Below are 26,488 nucleotides of genomic sequence, written 5' to 3'. Positions count from 1 at the left end.
AGCCTCAACTTTTTGCTTTTACACATTAGTATATAACTAGCCATTTCTATAATGACAAAAATAGCTAATCGATAAAACCAAAATCAAAATTTCATATATATTTTTAGCACAAGCACAAAATCCAGAAGTGATATCCAAGTGAAAAAAGTACTTAAATATATTCTCCTTTTTGAATAAAATAATCAATTTAAACATTTCTGCTTTATCTTCCTTACTGTGGAAATAGTGTATATTTCTGTTTGCACCTAATAATCTTTGTGAACTATCACCATTTTTATTAACAAGGTTCACTATATTTTTTCAAATTCTTTGATCCTACAGGGGAAAATACTCCTTTTTCTTTTTTTTTTCACCCTTTTTAAAATACTAAACTTTTCTTTAAACCCCCCTTTTTAAAATCAAAACTTTCTAATGCATTTTTTCTTTAACTTAAAGTACAGGTTTGAACTTCAGTATTAAATTTAGATCCCTCCCTCCAGGTATCTACTTATTATTACTATTTGCAGTTTTCTGGGATAAAGCATCAAATGCCTATTCTTTTTAAAGGTTTTAGTGCACGGTCAGCAAAAATAATACTTTGTAAGGAAAACGTAAGCATAAAATATAAAATGTAGCATTAAAAACAAGAAAACTAGAATGTAAAGATAAAATTTGTAGAGAAACAACCCAAAAGTTCTTGTTTGGACCTATGATTTCCCTGAATAAAATACCTATCTCTTTCCATTATCTAAGCACTGTTTTTAGGTGTTTATGTGTGCTATGATGTAAGCTACTTTTAAAAAGTGCTTTAGATATATCATGGAATGGCAGGAGTAAAAAGGACCGTGTATGAGATGCAGAGATGCGGAAAGAGTTTAAATGGTTTTGGTTTGTATCAGGGTCTTCATCCCCTCTGTTGAGTTTAGAAAATAAATTGAGGGGACACTGAGAAACAAGGTTTTACCATTCCAAGACCTTTGAGGATTTCATAACCCTGCTAAGTTGACTGAATTATCTCTGCATCAAGATCCTCCCAGAAAACGTGTGGACTCTCCAATGCTGAACAGACATGGCAAGCGGAGACCGGAGAGGAAATCCATGGAGGTTCTAAGTGTGACGGATGGAGGATCCCCAGTTCCTGCACGCAGAGCAATTGAAATGGCACAGCATGGACAGAGGTAGGTGGTCCCAATAACCAAACAACAAGAAGATTGTGCATGCCATTGACCTGAAGTCTGAGAAACCACATGAGCTGGTACAGTGGCTCAGTTATTTTTATCAGCATCAGTCTAGGGTTTTTTTGCAAGATAGAGAAATTAATCACAAGAATCCTCTTTGCTTGTTATTGTGTCTTCTTTCTTAATCTTTTGTTTCTAACAAGCATTCAAACCAATGCTAGGGAGAAATTTACAATAGGAACCATGCAAAGACAAGGTAAACACAAACACAATGGAAATACTATATATTCATAATCCTAGTCCAATGCAGGGTTAGGGTTAGCATTTTTTACCTGCTAATGAAATATGCTGGCCACACTGTTGTGTTGGATATCAAATGTCAGAAAAATGTTCCTAAAGCCATACATTCAGATATTTTATGATCATCTTTGCTGTGGTTTTACCAGGATCACATTGCAGAAATAAAAAGAAATCTCGTATGGATATGTTACATAGAAATGTTTTAAGAGACTCTATTTTAAAACATTTTAAGCATCCATCTTTTGGTTCTTTGAAGCATGAATTCATGGTCTCAAATATTACCTTTATGCAGGAAGAATGTTATTTTCTAGAAACTTAGTTCGACCACTAAGCAGAAAGCATGATTGCTTTTACAATTCCCAGAAACTCTCTAGTATGCAGAGTTTACCTAGTTGGGTTCCTTGCTAAATATTGTGATTTTAATTCTAATGTACAACAAAAGGATATCAAAAAAGAAAATATACAGCTTTCTTGCAGAAAATGTCATGATGCATGTAGACCACTTCTGCCACAATATGTTAAGCTGCAATGCTGAGTTATTGTTCGATTGCAACACCACCGACAGCTTGTCTTAGTAGACCATCCTGGCAATGGAAGATTTGACACATGCCCAAATATTCCAGGATTAGCATGCAAGGTTTCAGAATTTAAATACCACCAATTTGTAGTTTTTACATACCATTCTCTGTATCCGAATCAGGTAATTAAGATAGATCAAGATAGGAGTAACCAACCAAAAAAGGAAATCTAAGCTGGGAAGAGTATTTTTGCCAAATTCTAAGATTATCTTACATTTATCATGATATATTGGGTTGCTTGCATTGTACGGTGACTTTAACATTTTCATTTGTTAAGTGTCACATTAAAAAGTTGCATATCTTACTGGCCTGAACTATATTTAACATTTTTTTCTTTATATATAGTTATTTTAGTGCTGAAAAACATTGTAGCTGAAATTGGTGGACTTATTCTCAGTTAGTGGGATCTTTTATGAAGTAATGTTTTCTGAAACACTACATAAAATGACATCACAGTGAAATACAGTCCAGTTTTATGATGAGATAACAAGGGCTACAATGCATGTGTGCAAAATATGTAGGCAAAACAGAAAATATAAAAAAGGAATTCATAATCTCATGATGCTGTTGCACAGTAGCCTGTGCCTCTGTGCATTCCTTATGCCACTTCATCCTCAAGTAACAAACACAGCATTGTGTTCATTCATACTGAATACAAACTTGTTCATTTAACACAAAGTCCACCAAATGAGATGAAAACCTTTCAACATAAAGTCTACTATGAATTTCCATGTAGCCTCTGGAAATCATTTTGGAGGGGATAGTGCTACCTGGAAGAGCATTATTTTCAATGAGTAGCTATTCTACCATTTCCCCAAACAATTTGAACACTGTAATACTATGGTCAAGGGACCGGAGAGGGGGAGAACTCAAACTGAGAATGTTCATGGTCCTTACAAAATCACTACATGTAGGATTTGTTGTTGGAAACCACACCTGCTAAAGTGAATGAATATGATCTATTCCTGGTATATATCAGTAAGTTGTTGCATAAGAAAATTGAAGAAGATGAGGAGAACATCACCCTATTACTACTAAATGAATACTCTTACAAAATCAATGAGGACATTTCGTTAACAAATTCACTTTCAGCACCATTTTCCTACCAAAGTATAGTTTCTTTGGCGTGTACATTCGTAGGTCACAGTGAAACTGGACAATTATTAATAGCCTCTGCAAAGTGAGTAAACCTTACTTAGAAGTAGTTGTGGATAAGTAGCTATTTATTTTTGTGAAAAGCATGCCAAAAAATAAGCCTAAAGCTGCCCACTAGCATAATTCTGTCTCCAATTTGCTCATGTCCATCTCTGCTTATAATACGTTATCATGCATTGTCTTCCTGAGAAGTATTAAAATCAAGTATATGTTGGTTTTGGCAGTTGCCATTCCAAATGTCCTGTGAAGAGAAAATATAGTTTATATCTTCTTTTAAAACCTTGTATTATCTGGCAATTCGTACATTCCATGCCTCTTCCCTTTCTGTTCATGATACCCAGGAAGATTGCCTGTGAAAAAGATGAATGCCTTGAAATCAACTTGGTTTTCAATTTTTTTCTACCAATAATCTTGCTTCCTCCATTTGCTTGTTTTACTTATTGTATTTCCTTTTATTCCTTCTCTTCTGAGGACTTTGGTGCTTTCAGTTGTTCTTGTTCCATAATCTAATCTCAGCTTTTCATTTTCCCCTATGGTACATTAATGCCGTCGCAGCTGCTATTTTCATGGTGCATTTTCTTGTCACAGAATTTTTTTTTCAGCCCAAAGATTGCTGTCAAAGGCTCAAGGCTTTATGTTAGATCAAACAAAACACGCTAGAGCTGAAATACATTATGAACTGAAAGGGGGAAAAAGTGCTTCCATCAACAAACTGACATTCTTTTCTTCCTGACTTCTTTACACTGATTACTGAAAAGACAGCTACCTGATACTGGGATCTGTTCTTCTCCATCTGACCCATCTGTAGGGTTCAGGCCTGCCATTTTTTTGAGGGCTTGAAATACTTATGGCTTTTCTTTGCAGACTAATGGGAGCAAGTGAAAGGATTAGTGGGAACAAGTTATGTACTGAAGAGGCTACTTTGAATGGCCAAGCTGGATCTGCATTCTTCAGATCTTGTTCAACATAGTAGCTTCCTTGAAAATTGGCATATCTCACAACCATGGTTCAGGTTTGAGCCAGCATTTAACCGGTAACTGATGTTTGGAGAGGCCAAGTGCAAGAATGGTTCGTATGCAGTGACCCTTATCTCACATCTCACATCAACAAGATTGCTAGAATTTTAGTTTACTCCTTCACTGGAAAAATTCAGTCTCCCCAATAACCCAGATGCAACAGCCTTCTATGCAAGGGGCTCTTAAATCTTCCAGTATCAGAATAGAACTGGGAAAGCAATGCAGTTCTCCATTCCACATATTTTTTGGGAAGGGAGGGGGGTAACTTTGGTGGGGGGGACTGCATCAGGTGAATCTCATATGAATGTCCACATCAGTAACTCTTTTTTCTCACTTTGTTCCTGCCATAGTAAAACAATGTTCAGTAAAAGCCTGGATATCTGTGAAGCCAATCCCACATTCAGCAAAGAAGAAAGGTATAAAACACCAACAATCTGTTCCTCTCCTTTACTTCACTTCTATTCTTAAAGATGCAGTACTTCCCTTTTCTGCTGAGCATACATTTTATTTCATTCTTTGGAAAGAAATAACTCTAGCCAGTGATTAATTCACCTTCACACTATAGCGTATATTTTGGCCTAACAACCTCCAGATATTTTTGTATGGTTTATGTCTAGGCTGTAAGATTACAAGCAAAAGAGGATAAGGAGTCAGAAGAAGTAGTCCTCGTTTAGCAACTGCCTTATACAGTGACCATTTACAGTTACATCAAAAAGTAACTTTGTGACCAATCCTCACATTTATGACCTTTGCAGATCTGTAAATCAAAGGAAAGCTAAGTACAGTCATAATTTCACTTAGCAACCACTTCGCTTAATGATCGAGTTGCTGATCCCAGTTAGGACAAGATGAACCTAACTTCCTCCATTCCACTAAGCTCCCTTGATACTTCTGCTACTGCTCTTCTACCTTGCATATTGGCAATTAAAGTCAAATTTGACCCTAGTGAACCATTTAACCAACCTCAGATAAGTTTCATTTGACTCTCATGTATGGGATACAGAGAATATGTTAACTTATCTCCTTGATGTTTAAGAATAAGCTTTGAACTTTGAAGATCAAGCTTTCTGTCAGATAATGATGGTTAATTGGGTCTTTTCTTTCACAGACAGCTTTAGTTTGGGGTCACTCCACATTTTGCTGTTTCAAAGAGGCAGAGATTCTTAATTGGAAAACAGTCTTAATAATATATGTAACACACAGGAATTCAGCAAATATATGACATAACTCATTTTTTCCTCCCTTGACTACTGAAGATTTAATTGTAATTTTTAAAACTGCTTATATTTTTAGGGTCTTTCAATTATGTTAAGGAACTCTTCCAGCATTAATATTTTAAAAATTATTCATAAATTTAGCCAGATAGGGGATCCAATTAACATGCCATAAAATCACGCTCTGAGTTTAACCTATTCCAATCATCTCAAGAACTTTTTGTATAGTCTGAGAAAGTTCTAAGTAAGCCTATGTCTTTTCAAGTCTGCCTTTTGAATATAGAACATAGATACAGTCCAAATCAAACAAGCAAAGTTTGCATATTGTATTCCTATTTTTTTAAATCAAGAAATGTTTTAAAACTACATATTCACAATCTGTTTAAGGAGTGATACTGGTGCTCAAGCCTGTCTTGCAATTAAAACTTCTGACCCAGAAGCTCTTAAGTTTACTCTGTGCAGCTTCAATTTACCTGCACAGAGAGAAAGAGAAAATAGTTCCACTATATTCATGGGGTAATACAGCCAATATGCTTATAGAGGAAAAAGCAGGAACATCATCACCAACAAGCATTATATGCTTCTTTAGAATGTTTAAATGATCTCATGGTGGGTTTTTTGTAATGTTTACAGCTGACCTGAGAATTATATTAGCATTATTATTTTATATGGAGATTGGAAATGATGATTTGAGTATATTTAGGGGCAAGAATTGGAGACTTTTTGTCACAATCCTGTACTAAATCTAATATTGAAAATAGCCCTCTGAAGTGAACTTGTGTGAACCCTAATTCACTTTAAGCCCTGAAATGTTTTGTAAGGCTATTCCATTAACTTTCTGAAAGTTACAACAGCTTCCCATTTTAAAGAAGTGGAGAGAGGAACTTTGCCTCTCAGCAGATGGGATGGTCTGGCAACAAGCAAGGCACTCAGTTTTATGAGGAAAGGAGAGTTGATGCCAAGATCTCATAAACCGTTCATAAGCTGGGGAGAAATAATGAGCTGCTGTTTGATGTGATATTCATCAGAGAATTCCTAAGCACTGTTGCAAGAGCCAAATACTTGATGCAAATTTCAGCCTGGAGTGACTGTAGTACAATAGGATTTTGAAAGCCTAACTATACGCTCAGAATTCTTGCCAGACAGATCAGAGTGCTAACCCACCAACCTTATGGCTATTCCTCCCCTCTTTCTTGCTGTAAAACCTTTTGTTGAAGTAACCAGCAAAACGGAATAATCCTTTTTCTCAGAAAGGCTCCAACATTAGCACATTCACCACTTCCCTAAAATGGATCCCTATCAATGTCACTGTGTTTTCCAAAGCACTGATAAGCTTCCAGGACCATTTCTTGTACTAAGCACTGGGTCTCAGATAGTAGAGAGAGGCCCTACTTTATAAGGATTAGTGATATATCTTAAAATAGACTACATAGTTTTCTCAATGACACATGAAAAGAAAAAGCTAAAAAGTAAGCATCCTATTTAAATACAGAAATATGGAATATCTTGAATTCTGGGGACTTTGAAAGACACATAGATGCAGTTTTCTTGGTCAGGGAAACAAGTGGTTTGCCAGAGCCTTGTTTATCAATTTCCCTGCCTTGCCTGCAATTTTGGGATTTCCCTTAGTCTTCTACCCAAGTACTAACCAACCAGTTAGCTTCAGAGCCCGGATAAGATCGATAAGATGCTGGAACCTAGTAGAAACCATAAGAACAAAGGAAGTATTTTGAAAATGTTTTTGGTACCTTGATGAAAGCTTTGTTAAGGGAACAACCACAAAAAAGTAAGATAAGGAATTACAGGGCTAATAAAATTAATGTAACAAAGAAACCCCAACTGAAATATTATCTCCTTGGGTTACTGAATCAGAACCTTGAAATGGTGGCTGCTCAGAGTCTTAATTTCTCTCTCCATTTTTTAAGAGGAATACTGCATCTTTCAGAATCCTGACTTCCTAGATGCACACAATTGTTTTGATAGCTGAGGCCACTTTTCTTTCTGCCCTCCTTTTTCCTATTTCTTCTCTCATTTTTGTATTTTTTTTTCTTTTACTCTCATTACTCTATTCTTTTTAGTGTCATTCTCTTGTTTTTGTTTCTCCCTTTTGACCTTGCATTATTTTTCTCTTCATTTTGTATTTTTCTCTCTCTCTCTCTCTCTCAATTTTAAGTTTCCTTCCTTCCTTCCTACCGGATCTTTCAGTGCTTCTTCTATATCTGGGTTGCTGCAGCTCACTAGTTCACATGCTTTAATACTTTAGGAAATGCACATACCTGCACTGCTAGGTTTATTGTTTTGGGGAATTGTTTTTATTTAAATAAAGCTTTTTTTTTTTTGCTTCTTTCTATCCCTCATTGTCAATTTGATGTCCATTCGCATTGTTAAAGCACTTCCTGCCTTTCTCTTTCTGGAAAACTCGTTAAGATTCTTTTAAGCAATTATATGTCCATGTTAATTATCTGTATATTTCTATTTACTTTCCCTGCATTGCTTATGTCTGCATATGTAGAGGCATATGGTCATCGGTGTAAATGAATTTCTAGAGAATATAATAATTTACTTGGAACATTAGTTGTTAACACTTCTATGCTATTGTAGCCAATGTAGCTCTCTAGGTAATTTTTTATACTCCAAAACTAAGTAGTTTTGTAGCAAAATGCTTAAAACTTGAAATGATGCACTTTGGGTTAAAAATGCATTTTGGGTTAAAAATGTGAAATACACATTTTATATGACCATTGGCAGTAATAGTCAAGTAAGTATGAATTAATAAGAAGCTGAAGTATGGCATTTAAAAAAGATTAGTCCCACCTCAAATAAATACCTGCGGGCTTTCAGAAGAATAGAATATATAACATTGGAGCCTTTCATCTATTTGACTGGTGAGCAAGACATTTTTTAAATATGGTATCCAGGCAAAATAATACTCACTGTATATTCAGATGAATATGGAACTAGAAATGCAGACTCCAGAACATGTTTTTACTACTACAAATCTAAAATATCCCCATATTTCTAAGGATTTATCTTAATGGTGTATCACTATGTCTTATCTTATTGTTCATTTGTGCGGACAGCCACCAGTTGTGCAGGCCACGATTTTTAAATATAATATGATCTCATCGTGTGCTGGGAAATATAAAATCAATAGTAGTAGTAGTAGTAGTAGTAGTAGTAGTAGCAGCAGCAGCAGCAGCAGCAGCAGCAATAATAATAATAATAATAATAATAATAATAATAATAATAATAATAATAATAATAATAATAATAATAATAATAATAATAATATGTGAGGCCTATTGAACATGTTTCTAGCATTGATAGACACTCCAGCATATTTTCTGGACAATAACATGCTATTTCAAAGGATTATCCTTTATTACAATATCAAATTGCACAAAGTCAAGGTATCTATTTTCAGAAACCCCAATCCTAGGAAAATATTCCATTAGCACACGTGGCTCTTAAACCAGAGACAACCTATGGAGGAAAAGCTGCTTCAAAATGATTAAATCCTATATATTCAAGCTTAGAGAGGAATGAGGGAATCACAATGCCAGTAAAAGTGGACAGTTCTTAGCTAAGCTTAGGAAGGTTATATAAAAACAATATTTTTCACAAAAAGAATTTGTGCCCTTCATGGACCGCACTTGACCATGTCCTAGGAATATACCAGGGATCATATGCCAGGGAAATAGTCACTAATAGTAGGCAAGACTGAGGAAATAATAATACAAAGCAAAAGGAAAAAAGGACACAATTTAATTGAACCTTAAATTAAATCCAGTTATGCAGGTGTAACTTTATTGTGGTCATAAAAAAAATTAAAAGCCTAATATTACTTCAATATTTTCCCACATAAAGTACTGGTGTCCGTAGGAAATTTTGCAACTCCTCTGAAGAGGTTAAAGCTCTAGAGCACGGGTGTCAAACTCGCCATGTCACATGATGTGTCACAACATCTTTTTGCATTGCCTGCAATGGGGTGGGCGTGGCTTCGGTATGATGAAACCTGCCTGTGGGCCAGCAGTTTGACATCACTGCTCTAGAGTCATTTAGAGTTGAGTGGTATTAGAGCTGAGTGGATGGATGGATCAATGGAATTAAGTTAATAAAATCATCCCCAGAACAGATGAAATTTATCTTACATAGAGTTATCAGAGTAGAGCACAGGTTCCTATAGAAAAGAGCTTAAAGAATATGTTACTCCAAATCACAGGAGCACATTTGTTCTGCCAAAGGGATATTATTATGGCAGGCAATATATTAAAGTGGGCAAAAGAGAGAGTTTGAATGTGTTAGATAGGTAATCTGAATTGGTAATTTTCTGGCTTGAATCCTGCTAATATCTGACCAATATGGGTTACTTAGATCGACCCGAAGGGCTACACTTGCTGTTAAATTGCAGCTCTAGATTTCAATAGCCCCATGACCAACAAATTAAGTCCAGTGTATTGGTTGCGTCTGCAGATCATTTATGCAGTTAATATTACTCTCTGTAGGTTTAATAACATCTTCTGTCACAATAAAATTACAAAAATCTGATGGCCAAACTGAGCTGTTTTAAGGGTCTACATTCAAGGCTTTGGGGGGCTTCATGTAAATGTGGAGTCTCACTCTCTGCATCCCTGACATAAACCAAAAATCTACATTTCTTGTTGAATTTTATCCATGAAATAGAGATATGATTATAATTGTATTTGTCTCCTATATATCATAATCTCTATGTTTATCCCTATATAGTGTTAATTGTACACATAAGTTCGCAAGTTTCATGTAATTTGTTTAACAAACAAAACAACCAAACAAATATACCAGTGAATCATAAACATTATACAACTTAGCACCATTTGTATAAACCTACTGAGTTTCCCATATTGCAAACACCTGATTGTGATAGTACTCATAAAAATCTTGATAATTCTTCGAGAAATATCCAGAGACCTACCATCTAAGCTAAAAAGTCATTCCCCATTTTATGTTTTAATATGTGATGTAATAACATCTCAGATTTTCACTGGTAGTGTCTACTATTTAACATCATTTTCTAGTAAACATCTTGCTGTGTATACATGCAACAGGATATCATGTCTTAGTGTGCGTGTGTGTATTATATATATACATGCAATGTATAATATGTATTTGTGAGTTTGTGTGTGTGTGTGTGTGTGTTTAAGTCAGGGTTGACACATGATAGCTACCTGGACAAGTGTCAGCAGTTTTCTTGGTGAGACATTTAAAAATGGTTCACCATTTTTGAAAGAAAATGACTAGCCCATAGTTACCCATTTGGCTTCCTTTATATCAAACCGGTGCTCTCATACCCTGCCCAAGGGAAAAATACAAAAATGTGTGTGTGTCTTTGTACTCTTTATTTTTGTACTTTTTCCCTATGCATTGTCAGTTTTAACTTTGTAACTAATTCTCCTAGAATCGTATCACTATTGTACAAGAATATTTTCCTCAGTATAAAAAAATAACTCATATATATATAAGTAAATAAATTACAGCTGTTAAAACTAAATTTATTTCAAAATAAGAAAATAAATGGGGGAAGAGATGTGTATCAGAAATACTTAAGGAATGTAATTTCTTAAGCCTACAAGAAGTTACTTTTAACTCAAAGTGCTCAGTTTGGCTCAATAGCCAGTCTTACCATCTCTTGTTTACAGATAGCTCTTGCCTCGATAAAAAAGAATGAAGGCCCGTATCAGGTTACATCCTCATAAAGCACCAAAAAGGAAGAGCTGAGATGTCCTAGAGCAGGAGTGTCAAACTGCCGGTCCATGGGCCAGTTGCATTATACCGAGGCCACACCAACCCCAGCTCCAGCAATGCAAAAAAAGTTGTGATATGTTGTGACACATCACGTGACGTGGCGAGTTTGACACCCGTGCCCTAGAGCAATCACCCCTGTTTCATGTTCTGTTTCTCAATTCTGAATTAATTTTCAGAATTTCTTTACACTATGCAAGAATCAATGTATTATATATTACAATAATTGTGCAAAAAGTGTGGCTCTTTTCTGCTTGGTATTTTGGATCATCCTCTGTAGAAATTTTGTTAGATGGTGGGGTGGGGTGGGGCGGGGTACACAAGGAGAAAATGGTTAGTTATCTTAGCTGAAAGTAAATTGATAATCTACTATTAAAACGTTTACATGAGAAAACAGCATTAAAATTATAGGGATAAATACAAAACATCCAAGCAGGATTAGTCTATACTACAAGCAACCATTTCTGCTTCTGCTATTATTTCTGACTCGAGTAGTAGTAAAATAAACAAATGGGCAGAAATATAAGTTGTCCAAATTATGATCAGTGCCCAATGCTCCTCTTGCCACATTTATTTCTGCACATAATTTATTACCTTTATGTAGTATTCCAACAGAGGAAGTAATTTTTATAATCCATTTCTTTATTTTAATAAAAATATTGGATTCTAGCTCACAAGTCAGGAAAAAATAAGAATTGTATTAGGAATTTGAGGTATAATTTGTTGGGAATTATTAGACAAGTGTCAAATAAGATATGGAGAGTCATGCTACACTGCACATGGTGTATTCATAAAGAAACTTCCCATGCTGCATCCTCAGTTGTAACTTTGTTTGTTGGGCATGCATTGTTATTCAGGTGTATTTGTCATAATGATCAATGCATTTAATATTACATCAGTTATAGGCATTTGGATTGGAAAAAGAGATTTCCAAAGCCATTCTTTCTAGAGTAGAAAAAATACTGAAGATCAAATTGTGGGGAGATCCACATCTGTATTTGATAAATACAGTAGAACCTGGGTATATGTAAACAAATGATATGCTTTCGAAAAAGGAAACAATCCAGAATGAACTTCCAGCTCTTCAGCTTAGAGTATACAAGCTATATTTATTTTATTTTATTTACACTTACTCTACTTGACCAATTCCAAAATTATAAGCAGCATGGGAATTTTGTGTACTATAAAACTCTCCCTTCCCATAAGAATTCCCCAATCACACATTCATCAGCAAGAGATGCTTGTGGCAAAGAAATTATGACCATGTACAGTTCTCCGAACAGTATTTCACTTTGCTTTTCATACTCTTTTCTCCACCTGTTTCCATATCCCTTTCTTTTTCTTCTTCTTCTTTTTATTTCCCTCTGCCAAGGATGACGAGTGCTGACACCTTGGGGTAAGCTCCAGTTTTCAATTATACCTGTTGTAGAATCTTTTCTCTTTTGGGGGCGGAAAGATTTCTTGCAATAATCCCAGTTTAAACATTCATTATTGTGCAAATCAAAAATATTTCAGGAAGAAATATTTTAGTACAGTGCTTCAATGGAGGGGTGTGTGCCACAGGAGTGTGTGCTTCCTTATCTTGACTTTGTATTTATCTTATTGATTGCAGAATAAGAGAAAATTAAATATAAGGTCTTGTAATAGCAATAGCATTTAGATTTATATACTGCCCCATAGCGCTTTACAGCACTCTCTGGGTGGTTTACAATGTAAGCATTATTTGCATATTACCCCCAACAATCTGGGTCCTCATTTTACCGATCTCGGAAGGATGGAAGGCTGTGTCAACCTTGAACCAGTCAGGATCGAACTCCAGGCTGTGGGCAGAGTTTGCCTGCAATACTGCACTACTACTACTGCGCTACCAGAGCTTGTACAAATTTTTGAAAGCTAGCACCAATAGGGGGAAGGCAACTGAAGTCTAAAAAGAGCAGAAAAGTATTATAAGTCATCTTATTTAGCAGAACAATATAGTCCCTTCTCACGGAATCATATACGGTAAGTACGGGTTAGAAATAATCTTGAAGGCCATCTTGTCCAACTCTTTGCCCACTAAAGAAATATTATTATCCCAACAAATGATTATCAGCCTCTCTTCATATATTTCCAGTGATTGAGATCTCATCACCTCATAGTGCAGTGTGTTTGATGGTTGAACAGCTTCTACCATTAAAAATTCTTCCTGAGGTCTAATTAAAACCTGTTTCCATGTAATTAAACCCACTGACTCTTATCTTCTGGAACAGCACTGCTTTCTACATGATAGCCTTTTAGATCAGGGGTCTTCAAACTTGGCCCTTTTATGACTTGTGGACTTTCTCTGTTCACTAGTTCAGTGAACTCAACTTTGGAAAGTGGCTTTCTTTTATATGTCCTGAACCTGCCTCAGTTAAGCTCAGTAGAAGACAATGCTCTGGTTGAATATTGGAGTGGGGAATCTATCAGCAGCAGTCAGAAACAAATTGCCATCAATAGTCAGCAGTATCTCCTTCGTTTTGGATCTTTTCAACCTTCGTGCTTCTTCTCTTTCCCCAAACTCCATTTTTGCTGACTCTCCATCACTTGCTTATCTGCACTATCTGGGCTAAGGTTATGAGGATGTTTTGCAAGTGCAAATATAATTTGAGAGTGAGAAGCAGTAATATTAGAATAGCTAACACCAACTGGAAGATTTGGTGCCAGTTTAGGTGCAGCTCCTTCCCATCTTTAAGGTTGAAGTCCTGCCTAAGCAGGGGTTATTACTGGGCATCTCCAGATACAGCTTTGTTCCTCTACAAAATCAGCTCCACTCCTGTGTAGTCTTACACTGTTGTTGTTGTTTAATGGCCAAGTGAATTTATTTTCCATTGAGTAATTGTTAGTCACTTTGAGGTTGTCCAGATAGGAAGTACAACCAGGTGCGTCAACACTATTTTTATTTTAAAGTTACATTAAACAGAATCTTGCAAGATGAAAATATTTCTCCCATCCTCTTTTTAGTTTCTGGAAAAATAGGAATGGCCCCTTCCGAAATACTTTCTATATGTTCCTCCCACTTGCACAGACTGAGCTGCCTCTTATCAGACCATTGTGCAGGCTGTGGATCTTCCTCCTGTGTCCCAAGATACTTCCGCATACCATCAAAGCTGTGGTTTGCCAAAACACTATCCTGCTAGAACTGATAAAGTGCTTCAGAGTAGGCAGTTTCCTCAGTGAGTCCCTCCTACTTCCTGGGCTGAAGCCAGCCTCTCCCCTAACTTCCTTCTACAGTTTAACTACTTAACTAATTGTAGTTCAGGGACAGTGCCTTGTGAATTTGCAACTCCTCTTTGTGGCAACTGAATTTTTTTGTTAAAAAAAAAATATCCCCATGAAATGAGCACTTTAATGAATTTAAGCCATGAAAAGGCAAGGCACGTATTGAGGGGAAAAAAACCACCCTCATCTATTGGTTAATATCAATGAACATGAATGTTAGCCAATTTTATATTTGTTTTGTGGGACTGGGGAATTGAATTGGTGGTGGTGCGGAAGTACCTGCCATTGAAACTTAAACCACATGGCTAAGGAAGAGAGGCTGCATTCTCAAGACAGGTAATCCTCTGGCTTCCAAATAGCATTGCAAATTAAGGGAAGGATTTTCACTCCCCTACTTACACTGTTGTTACCATAATAGTGAAATCCAAATTCTGTCTTTTCACTTTCACTATTACCTGTTCATAGGGCTTCCGTTATCTAAGCCCTTGCTGAAGAAAAAGAGGAAAGCAAGAATAATAGTTGCTTTGTATTTGTTTAACCCTGAAACTTCTGATCCCTGTGGCAAGTATGTAAGAAACTGAGATCCTGGGATAAGATGGAGAGAATCCTATCCTCATCTGATCTCATCTTCTCAACCTTTACTTAAATGAGCATGAAAAGCACCCAAAGTCCACACCTTCAGGCTAAGTCCAAGAATGACGCAGAGCAATTCTTCCAGAGATCAGTTCTTTATTTGCTTACACACAAGAGACAGAAACTTGCCTGACTAAACCCTTACTACTCTCACTCTAATGGCTATACCCTGGTAGATGGCTATTCTTACTCTCTTCTTCTGTCTCCTATCCATCTCTGGGTTGGGCTGCCTCATATCTTCCTTCCCCCCCTTCTCTTTCCTGAGAAACTGCCACTTCATTGTAGTCCCATCACACCAGCTCCTCCTCTGTGGGCACTATTCACACAACACCTCGAAATGTGAACAAATTCATGGATTGTGGTGGTGGTGATGGTGGCGGCAGTGGCTTCAACTAGAATATTTTCTTCTCTGCAAAAAAGGAGAACCACCCAAGAAGTTCTTGGGTGGTTCTTAGAACTTCTTGGGAGAACGATAAACCCAGCTGTTGGCAAGCTATAGGCAGGCAGAGAGTGAGGGCAACTTGCCTGGCATATCCTCTTTGTTCAACTGTTAACTGGCTGAAGCTGAGCAACAATTGACTGAAAGTGCCTTCTGCGAGTGAGCAGGTCTCTTTGGCTCTGTAGGGCAAAGTACAAGAAATGGGATGGTTTTAATATGCATTGGAAATTGTTTGCCGGTAGAAGGGATGGCAATGCTTACAAGTCAGCACAGATTGTATGTGTTTCTTTAAGCTGTTAGAATACAGTGACTATCATTTGCTCTGGCATTTTTGCTTTTAATATTATATGACAGAAGTAAAATAAAAAAAGTGTTCATTTTTTTTCTGGCATAGAAACACAAAACAAGCAATGGCATTCTTTTTTTTAAAAAAAAAGTATATATTTCTCTTTGCATAAATTATACCACTTTCTGTTGGTGAGGTAAAGTGCAATGCAGGTAGTCCTCAACTTACAACCATACATTTAGTGACCATTTGAAGTTACAATGGCACTGAAAAAAGTGACATGACCATTTTCCACACTTACGGCTGTTGCAGCATCCCCACGGTCACGTGATCAAAATTCAGGCGTTTGGCAACTGGCATGTATTTATAATGGTTGCACTGTCCCAGAGTCATATGATAAATGGTAACATTTGTAACCTTCCCAGATGGCCTCCGACAAGCAAAGTCAATGGGGGGATGCCAGACTCGTTTAACAACTGTGTGATTTACTTAACAACTGCAGTCATTTGCTTCACAGCTGTTGCAAAAAAGATCATAAAACACCTCTCTTGCTTAGCAATGGAAATTTTTGGTTCAATTGTGGTCTATGTCAAGGACTACCTATAGAGACAAAAATATGTTAGCCTCCATTTTTTTTATAAGACAGAAAGACATATCTTCCCACCTTGTTTCTGATTTTTTTTAAAAAAAACTGAAATGCCTTATTTATTACTTAAATATTTCTCTGTTTTATTATTTGCTCTTATTTAAAATTTCTCAAAGGATACAGTAACAATTAAAAGCAAACTGCATGCAATTAATCTGAAGAAATCTTGTTGGAAAGACTGAGAGTCTGACACTTTGTTACCTCATACTAAGCGTTAGGGCGCCAGGGGTAGGCAACCTTGGCTCTTTTATGACTCGTGGACTTCAACTCCCAGAATTCCTGAGCCAGCATGGCTGGCTCAGGAATTCTGGGAATTGAAGTCCACGAGTCATAAAAGAGCCAAGGTTGCCTACCCCTGCGTTAGGCTTTACAAGTCGGAAGGGAGTGAGAAAAGCTTCCACTTCAGGAGATTTCTCAGATAATTTTATTGTGAACAGGTGAGCTTTGCAAAATGGATGAGGCAGGCGAATGAAGTCAACAGTTTATATATGTTATTCTAATTTCTAGCAAACCTCTCCTTAGAGGAGTCGCTTTAATTATAACATTTATCAATAGTGGAGTTCTGTCATAAACTTGTAGTAATAAAATATTTATATCACACTGCACGGTTCGCCAGGGTGCATTAGAAGAAATAATACGGAACTGTGTGAATCATTTGGAGGGCTCTTTCGGACAGTAATAATTAACATTCTGAATATGATGCTTAAAGCGTCAAGGTGCTGTGGATAATCCCCAACCGAAGAAACATCTTTTGGGCACGAACACACCCATGCAGAGAAAATGGACAGGGGCTGCCCTGAGCCTTTGAGAATATGAACTTCTCCAAAGGATTTGCAAAAGTTGTAAAAGATGTAAAATAACAATTTGTTTTCATCTACAGAGATGAAAAGTGTGTATTACTTGTAAGAAATGTGCTTGATCAGAATCGTTTGAGAAAGACTAATCTTGTGGTGAACCTAAAGGCTGCCTGAGATTAGAAAAGCTACATGAAAATGGCTATTTCTTTTTCCATAATTGTGTCCGTCTGGCGTAGATGAAAGGCCTTTTTCTCAGACTTGATTGCTGCCTTATTCTTCCTTTTGTTCGCCCAGTGTGATTACTGAGCATGGTAATATATTACTGCCTGTGGATTTGTTGAAAAAGCAGGATTTTTATCAGTGCACACCATCGGTGGTTCTTTCATCTTAATGTTGCTTTAGGCCACTTTCATGAGAAAGGTCTCACCCCAGTTTTATTTAAACTGGTTTTAATTCTGTCTGATGGGGAAAGAACAAGCAAAGAGTCGTATTCCATTTGAAATTATAAATGTCATTGTTAGATAGCACTAGATGAAGAGTAAAATCTATATTTTCTTCATTATAGCTATGTGGTACATAGAAGAAAATATACATGAAGAAAATATAGATTTTACTTTTCATCTAGCCAAGAGTAAAATCCATATTTTCTTCATTATAGCTATTTGTTTTCAGGAACTGAACTGAAATTTTATTCCTGGATCAGTTCAGAGGTTATTTTATAAATAAGCTTTGAGTCAATTAAGATTTGATGTACCATTTATATGTAGCTAAACACAGATTAATTGACACAATTCTTTGTTTATTCAGCAATGATGAACAGCCAATATTGGGCCTGATAAATACCAACACCTACAATCCTCTCCATAACTTCAACTTTTGGCAGAACAGTTTTATGAGTACTTTTAAGATGAGGCTTTCATTTTGCAAAAAAAAAAAAAACCAAAGAAAAGAATTTCTTTTACAAATCTGTCTCACACACATGCATATACACACACAAACAAACAGACACACACACACATGGGGGGGAGAGAGAGAGAGAGAGAGAGAGAGAGAGAGAGAGAGAGAGAGAGAGAGAGAGAGAGAGAGAGAGAGAGAGAGAGAGAGAGAGAGAGAGAGATGCATCCTCTCTCTTTCTTTCTTATCATGATGTATTTGGATTTGCAGGGTTGGAAGGTGTTAGAAACATTTTGACTTTCTCTTTTTTCATTTTTCCTCTCCATTCCCCTGATAATTTTATTGACTGTCTGCTCCAAACTTTCTCTATCCCGATCTCTTTTACCATTTTAACCATTATTTTTTGACATATGTACATAGTAATATTTCATATTGCCTCCCCACACAATTTCCCATACATGCAAGAGAATGTGGTATATTGGATACACTGATCTCCTGGTCAAAATTCTTCCCTTCTTACAAGAGATTTCTCATGATTACATAATTCACCTTGTAATTATGCTTGATGGCTCTGTAGGCTCTTCTTCCTCATCCGCTCCAGATGAGAAAGCTAAAGTTCCCCTGAAAGCACTCACCTCAATGAGCAGCTAATATAAGCTTTTCCTTATGTTTCATGAGGTGTCAAAATAGGCCCTCCTTTTAAAGAATAATTGATGCCTTGGGGAGGAGAAGGATTTCAAATAAAAGCACTACACTGATAAGCACTAATCTTCCCTTCTCCCATACAAAATCACTTTACACATAGAGAGAGGCCCAAACACACACATACAACTCCTTGCATAAGTCCTTTAAGTTACAAAGACAACTGTTTGAACATTTGGCTGCTATATGGTGATTTCTTTTTCCCTGCAAGATCATTTTACGGAAGAAAAGTATTTTGATTTAGAGGCATGTTTCCTATGAGACTAATTCTCCCCCAGCTTTGGGTCCCAGGTTGTAGGAAATAAGCGGTTTCTGTAATAATTTCATATGCAGAAGAGGCAGCTACATAAATATAAGTCTTTGGTTGAAAAATGGCCCATGCATGTATATAAAATAACTGTTTTAAATTTGCACGCGTGGTCTGCTTGTATGCACAAACCTCAAATGTTCTACTCTCCTAACCTCTCTATTTGTTGATTACTTTGTTTTGTTCAGTGAAAATAACTTTAACATCCATCTCCTGCCCTCAATTTGGCAATAAAATAATCCAGTGCCATACAGATTAGATCCAAGGAAGTAATCATTTATACCTTTCCCCATTGTTAGCTGCTTTTTATACAGTTTGTATTTCTTCTACAATGTCTCAATTTCACCCAGGGGAAAAATCTCTCAAGCTGAGGCTTTTTTGACATTTTTACATGTGAAGTTTTAATATTTAAATATTTAATATGTGATGCTATTAATATGTGATTGAAAATGGAAAAAAATGCACTGTACAGGTATATATGTTTATAAATAGATGGAGCCAAAATGTAGCTGCCTCTTATAGATGACACACACACTGATGTGTGAAATCAATTTCACTCATGTGCACTTTTAATAGTACCAATGAGTAATAAGGAGCTCCACTAAACATACATCTACATAAAGTCCAGTTGCTTCACATGAATATATAAATAGGAAGTAGGAAAAATTAGATATGAAAATAAGTAACATAAAAATATATTTTATTTCAAGTCAGGATATTCTCAACCAAAAGACCATCAGTAAGATGGATAAGATTCAGTATGAATGGCAATAACTGCATCATTGGGAAACCTGAAAGACTAGGTTAGGAACAGGTCATCATGGAGAAAAATCTACATGGTCACTAGGAGCTGACAGCAATTTGATGGGATAGAGATAATTTTATGCCCTACATTTGTACAAACAACTGCAATATTTTTCACAAAATTATATTTTCCTCCTTTTACGTGAGCTTTAACAAAGAGAAGGAAGTTATGAGTGAGCTTGTTATCAAGCAAATCTTAATAAGGTAGTATTTCTCATGGATGAGAAACAACAAAAAATAATACCTGTATTTTATTGCACTGTATCTTCTATAGAGACAATAGCACCCTCTTTCCTGTTGCATCATCAGACCAATTCTAAGTTTGTCTACTGTGAAGGTGAAGGTTCATTCTCCGAGCTTGTGGGTTGGTTTCTGAACGTTTTGTTACCAGGCTAGGTAATATGTTCAGCAGAGTTTAGGGGAGTTTAGTTGTCTACTATTTTCAGACAAAAATGACTTAATGATAAAGATTGTGAGGATGATTACCATGTACTATGAAGTCATTGTCAGTTCTTAGCACCCACATAGATAAATTTTTCTCTCCATGATGATCTGTCCATAGCCTGGTCTTTCAGTGTCATCCCTATTGCCACTGAACTGAGTCCATTCATCTTGCTGTTAATCATTCTCTTTTTTTCCCTTCCCTCTTTTTCATCATTAGAGCCTTCCCCAGAGAAGTTTTTTGTGCTACATGTCTGAAGTAGGATAATTTGAGCCTGGTCATTTGAGCCTCGAGTGAAGACTCTGGGTTGATTTGTTAGATGATCCATTTATTTATTTTCTTGATTGTCTATGCATTCTCAGGAATCTTCTCCAACACCTAACTTCAGAAGAATTAATATTCTTCCTATTTGGCTTCTTGTAAACTATGCAGTAGCATGTAAAGTAGGACATTAAATACTAGCTAGGCCAGACATGTCAAACTTGCGACATCAAGTGACGTCGCGCAACGTATCAGGACAGTTTTGCCATTGCCGGCAATGGGGTGGGCGTGGCTTCCAGATGATGCGTCCAGCCCACAGGCCGGCAATTTGACACCCCTGAGCTAGGCCATCTTTGTGGGCTGGCCTTTTGAATATTATCTAATCACCATTTAATTCTTATCCTATCTGATTTTGAGTGGCTTTAGACCACAAATGTCTACATTTGGGGTTTTGTTCAGCTGGAATATGTGGGTGTATCATTTAGTAAATAATTCACCATTTTTACTTATAAAAACTTAAACATTTTGTCTGCCCTTTTGTTGTAATTTATTTATTCTTTCATATTAAACTTAAATTGATACTGAATTTCTGATTAATATTAGACCCATAGTCTAACCACATTATTATTAATGATTTTACATTATTATATTTTATGGAGCATATTTTATCATTTAGGTAACTTAGTAGTAGCACAAGAATTTTATTCATCTCTCTGAACTTTTATGTCATTTTATGCAGATCTTCAATCAAAATAAAGTTGTCTTCCTTTATGGATAAGTACTCTTTGAAAAATATGTGTCAGATCTATATGAGGTTTCATTATAGAGGCATGAACCTATGGAGATTCAATGAGAGATAGCTGCCCTGTGCAGTGTGTTTTTGACAGGGATTTCTCAGGATTTTATTTTGACTTTGTGTCTACTTAGGTCTCGTTCAATCAGTGGCGCTTCTTCTGGCCTGTCTACCAGCCCTCTCAGTAGTCCAAGGGTAAGTGAAATTGTTTGGAGGTCATAATTTTAATAATCTTGATTTGAACTAGGAAAAGTCTAATAATTTCAGGGGTGGGTTTGTCAGCCAGGAAACTTAGCATAATAATAATAACAACAATAACAATAACAACAATAACAATAATAATAATAATAATAATAATAGTAATAATAATAATAACTTTATTGTCACTTTGAATGTACACTAATCAGCATACATTAAAATGAAATTTCGCTGCATACAGGAGGATCACCACCTGCAATATATACTACATAAATATGACAAAAATAAATAAATAAATAAATAAATGCAGAATTATGCATATACCGACATATATTATATGACACAGAGAAACAACACAGTCTAGTTCGGGTTATGTATGGCGAGAAAAACTAATCTTGCGAGTTTACCGGATGGATGGCATAAGGAAAAAAGCTATTGCAGAATTGGGTAGTCCTGCTAGAAATATTTCAAAACCCCCCTCCCAGAGGGGAGCAACAGAAACAGACTGTAAAATGGGCGTGTGGGGTCTCTAACAACGCTTTGAGCTCTAAGCACATAGCGCAGTGTTTCTCAACCTTGACAATTTTAAGGCATGTGGACTTCAACTCCCAGAATTCCACAGCCAGCATTGCTGGCTGTGGAATTCTGGGAGTTGAAGTCCACATGCCTTAAAATTGTCAAGGTTGAGAAACACTGACATAGCGCTTATAAGCAGCATCCTGAATACCAGGGAGCGAACTTCCTATGATCTTCTCGATTGTCCTTACCATTTTTTTTTTGGTTGAAAATTTTATTTATTTTTTCCATCATAAAAAAACAATCATAAATAAGCACAATAAACAATCAATAACCCCCCACCCACCCCAGAACTTCCCAAACCTAGTCCCAGGATAATATTCATATAAAATTAAACAAATGCTAATATCTCTAACTCCACAAAATATCTTAATCTACAAGAAAAGATAGAAATAAACAAACTTAAGAAAATCTAAAAACCTAAATTATATTCTACCACTCTATGTTTCTTTTGAATATAAACAATCCATCTTCTCCATATTGATAAAAATTGTTCATTTGAATGGTTCTTCAAGTAAGCCGAAATCTTTGCCATTTCAGCAAGATACGAAACTTTCAATCTCCAGTCTCCCATCGTAAGCAGAATTGGGCTCTTCCAATTTTGGGCTATTAGCAATAGGGCAGCAGATAAACAATAAAGCATCAAATTTATTTCTTTTGCATCTAAATCTTGCACAATACCTAAAAGAAACAACTGTGGTAGGAAAATAATCCTTTTTTTAAAAATCTGCTGTAAGTTCCACCATAATTGTACCCAAATCCGGAATTATTGGAATGTTCAGGTGGTGTATACTTTCTTTCAACGTAGACCTACTGGACACCTCCAGCACTTGGATTCATAATTCGGATAAATACGAGACATAGTTGAAGGATCCAAGTGCCATCTATAAAACATCTTATAAAAATTTTCACGTAAATTTTGTGCTTGTGTAAACTTCACATTTCTCACCCAGATCAGTTCCCAAGTGTCCATAGGTATTGTTTCTCCTATATTTTGAGCCCATTTAATCATACAATCTTTAACTAGTTCAGTTTCTGAGTCCAATTCTAATAAAACATTATATATCCTCTTGATATGAGCTTTGGCACCATCTCTTACTTGCTTCAAAAAAATCCCATCTTCCAAAACAAAAGAAGTCTTTTTATCAATTCGCCATCTATCTTGAATTTGTCCATACAAAAGCCAAGAAAAATTTGGGTTGTTTTGCTTTAACTCATCCATTGATTTTAAGCACCAGTTACCACCACCACTCTGGTATAACAAATCTTTATAGGTAGGTCCCTCCATCACCACTCCTCTAGTTATAGCTTGAAAAATATGCGACGGAATCACCCAGAGTGGTAACCTAACATTAAACTTAAAAAAATATTTTTGCCAGACTCTTAACAATGCAGACCTTATTATATGATTTCTGAAAGTTTTATCAGTTTTCTCCATATGGACTTTCTATTTGAGGCACTGCTGCCACCAAACCAGACAGTGATGCAGTTTGTTAAAATGCTTTCAATCGTGCCTCTGTAAAAAGTGGCCAGGACAGAAGGAGAGAGATGTGCTCACTTAAAGAGAGGAAAAAAAGTCACTGTATTTGTATATATATAGTATGTTGTATACATTATGAACAGAGAGATAAAAAGAGCCAAAATGTAGTCATTTTTTACAGATACGCTCATGTGTGAAAGCACTTTTGTTCATGCATTGTTGAGCATTACATTGTTTAATTTGTGCCTGCCTCACTCCTTACATTGTTGCTACCTAAAGTAGCATTATTTCCTAGCATGGTGGCAGTTATAAAATACTGTTGGAGAGATTATGGCATGATGAGAAGAACATCTGCTACTCATTGCGAATTCAGCGTGAGGCACTGAACCATAAAAAATGGAGCTACTTTGGGACTGAAAAGCACAGCTGAACAGTCTTTGAAAAACAATGAAATCTAGTCTGCACAGGAATCATACAAAGTTGGATTAGTGTGAAAATGAAAGTAACTGAAACATTAAAGAAGAATGATATAGAAAGCGTAAGAGATTGTATAATTGGAGAGTGTAGAATGTCCCTGGGGAGAAATGGGGATTCTCTCTTACAAAGCTACCTTGCCCTTTTTCATCATTTAGCAAGCCAAGGACTTCCTTCTTAACCAGCAGCAAGTATTACAAAATGCAAAATATTACAAAATTTTTCAAGTATTACAAAACCATTAGAGAAAAGCAATGATGGACTCAAGGGTAATGACAAATTGGATGGTCATATGTGGATCATTCTTGTTTAATGAGAATTTATAAGCTCGCCACTTTTTTGATATAGTTGTGTTTTTTTTAAATATGTAAGGTCCCAGACCAATCATTTTGGAGAACTTAATGAGTAGGATAGAAAAAGAGAGAAGTTCCTAGAACATGATGCACTTGATATTGAACAATATTTGAGAGCTTCTCTTGTATTACAGTGCTTTCTTGTTTTTGCCATCTTTCTGATTTACAGTTAATCCTTGAAAATTTGGTTTTGAAACCTCCCATTGCACATTCAGTTTTAAAGAACAATCCCATTTAATTTAATATAGAAATGTGAGGTCTAGTCTTGGACCAGATTTTCAAATTCTGGGTAAGACCTGATCTTATAATGTCTCTTTTGCTTTGTACCAATTCATAATGACCGAAGCATAGTAGATTAAATGTAGTTGTTCCAAAGATCTAAGTGTAAAGTAGTGAGGAAGATTCACGTTGCTACAAATATTTCTGCAGCAACTGTAGGAAGGAATCGGACAATCTGCCATAGTCAACTCACTGTGGCCAGCTACTACCAATTCGCCATGGCCAATTCCTCACAGCCAACTTGCCACACGGCCAACTCACCATGGGACAACTCACTGCGGGACAATTTAACAATTCAACTTAATTATTTAAAATAAATAAAAAATATTTTAATTTCATTCACATGTCATTCTGTCCCTTCTTTTGCATCCTTTCTTTAATGATTCTGTAGCACCATTTCTTTGATATTAGTATAACTCTTGTCCCATGGCAACTTGGTCATGGTTAATTGTCATAGACCCACTGTAGAAGATCTTCAAATAATCTCACTGAACTGAGGGATGGAAAGAGGCATCATAGTCCCAAGAAATAAACAATATTTTGTATTTCTCCAGGAAACAAATGGGTAGCCTTTGTAGTGCTTCTAGCTGAGATGTAATATAGCTCTAGAAACCAACCTGGCCATCGAATTCTACATCGAGGGAAGTTTCCAGATAACAGGCTGTATGACTTTAATGTAGCCTGGAACATAAATCAGAATGTATGGAAGGAATGTTAACCCTTAAAGCATGCCTTAAAATTCTGATGTATATTCCAGGCTGTGAAAACAGAGCCAGCCAAATCCAGAGAAGCCCTTGTGAACTCTGCACCTGCTTCTTCTGAGAAAATGCATCCTTATTTAGAACTGTGTCTCCTCTCAATGAACACTTCAATCCTGTTTGGATTCAGTTTCAATTCATCCTCCCCATCATTACAAACTGTAGGCAGGCATTCAAGGGAGTCACATTGTTGTGTGAAGATGCAATAGAGAAAGAGATGTTCATGTTATCAATATACAAATAGCAAACAGCTCCAAATCTGCCTATGATTTCCCTCAACAATTTCATGTAAATAGTGAAATGATAGAAGAGAGTCCTGCGGAACTCAATGTAATGACTTCTGTTTGTAGGATCAATTCTGTCCAAGTAGTGCCATCTGAAATATGAAGAATATGAATGGAATAACTGTAAAGTGATGTCTGCTATTCCCAGATATTTTAGATTATCCAATAGTACATCATAATTAAAAACCATCAGAGTGATGAAGAAAAACCAATAGAATTACATTCCTTTTGCCAAATTCCAAACAAATCAACTGAATCCATTTGTCTCCATATTATACACAAAAATAAAATTAGATTATAATTTTATGCAGTTGTAACTTCTTAAATAGTTTTAACGATTTAACCACAAAAATTACAGAAAATATGTTTCTATGTGTGTGTAATTTTCAGGTGTTGTTACAATTTTCACTTTAATTTTTTTAGAATTTTCAGTTGCAAATTTTTAAATTTTCAGTTACAGTTACAATTTTCACTTATAAAATGAAGATCAAATACAGGGGTTTTGCTTTTTATGTTTCAAACTCCTTTTAATGATCCTACTGATTATAACAGTACCTTTTTAGAAATATGTCAGTTTGTATTTTGAAGTATCTTAGCATATTTTTATAATTAATTTATAATCTATAATGTTCTCTCAGTTTCAT

The 26,488-nt window shown here is 36.0% G+C and overlaps 1 protein-coding gene across 1 annotated transcript in view; it reads left to right on the top strand.

Moving 5' to 3' along the window:
• LOC107286057 (serine/threonine-protein kinase BRSK2) overlaps positions 1 to 26,488 on the top strand; it is a 396,585-nt gene that overhangs the window by 352,556 nt on the left and 17,541 nt on the right. Inside the window, exons 12-13 of the mRNA XM_015814351.1 lie at positions 1,007 to 1,157; positions 21,577 to 21,637. Coding sequence (XP_015669837.1) covers positions 1,007 to 1,157; positions 21,577 to 21,637 — 212 coding nt within the window. The remainder of the gene's footprint in view (positions 1 to 1,006; positions 1,158 to 21,576; positions 21,638 to 26,488) is intronic.

Source organism: Protobothrops mucrosquamatus, unplaced genomic scaffold, assembly GCF_001527695.2.
Source record: "Protobothrops mucrosquamatus isolate PMUCROS unplaced genomic scaffold, P.Mucros_1.0 scaffold242, whole genome shotgun sequence".
Classification (NCBI taxonomy): Eukaryota; Metazoa; Chordata; class Lepidosauria; order Squamata; family Viperidae; genus Protobothrops; species Protobothrops mucrosquamatus.
The sequence above is the reverse complement of the archived record's forward strand: the minus strand, read 5'-3'. Positions and strand labels throughout refer to the sequence as shown.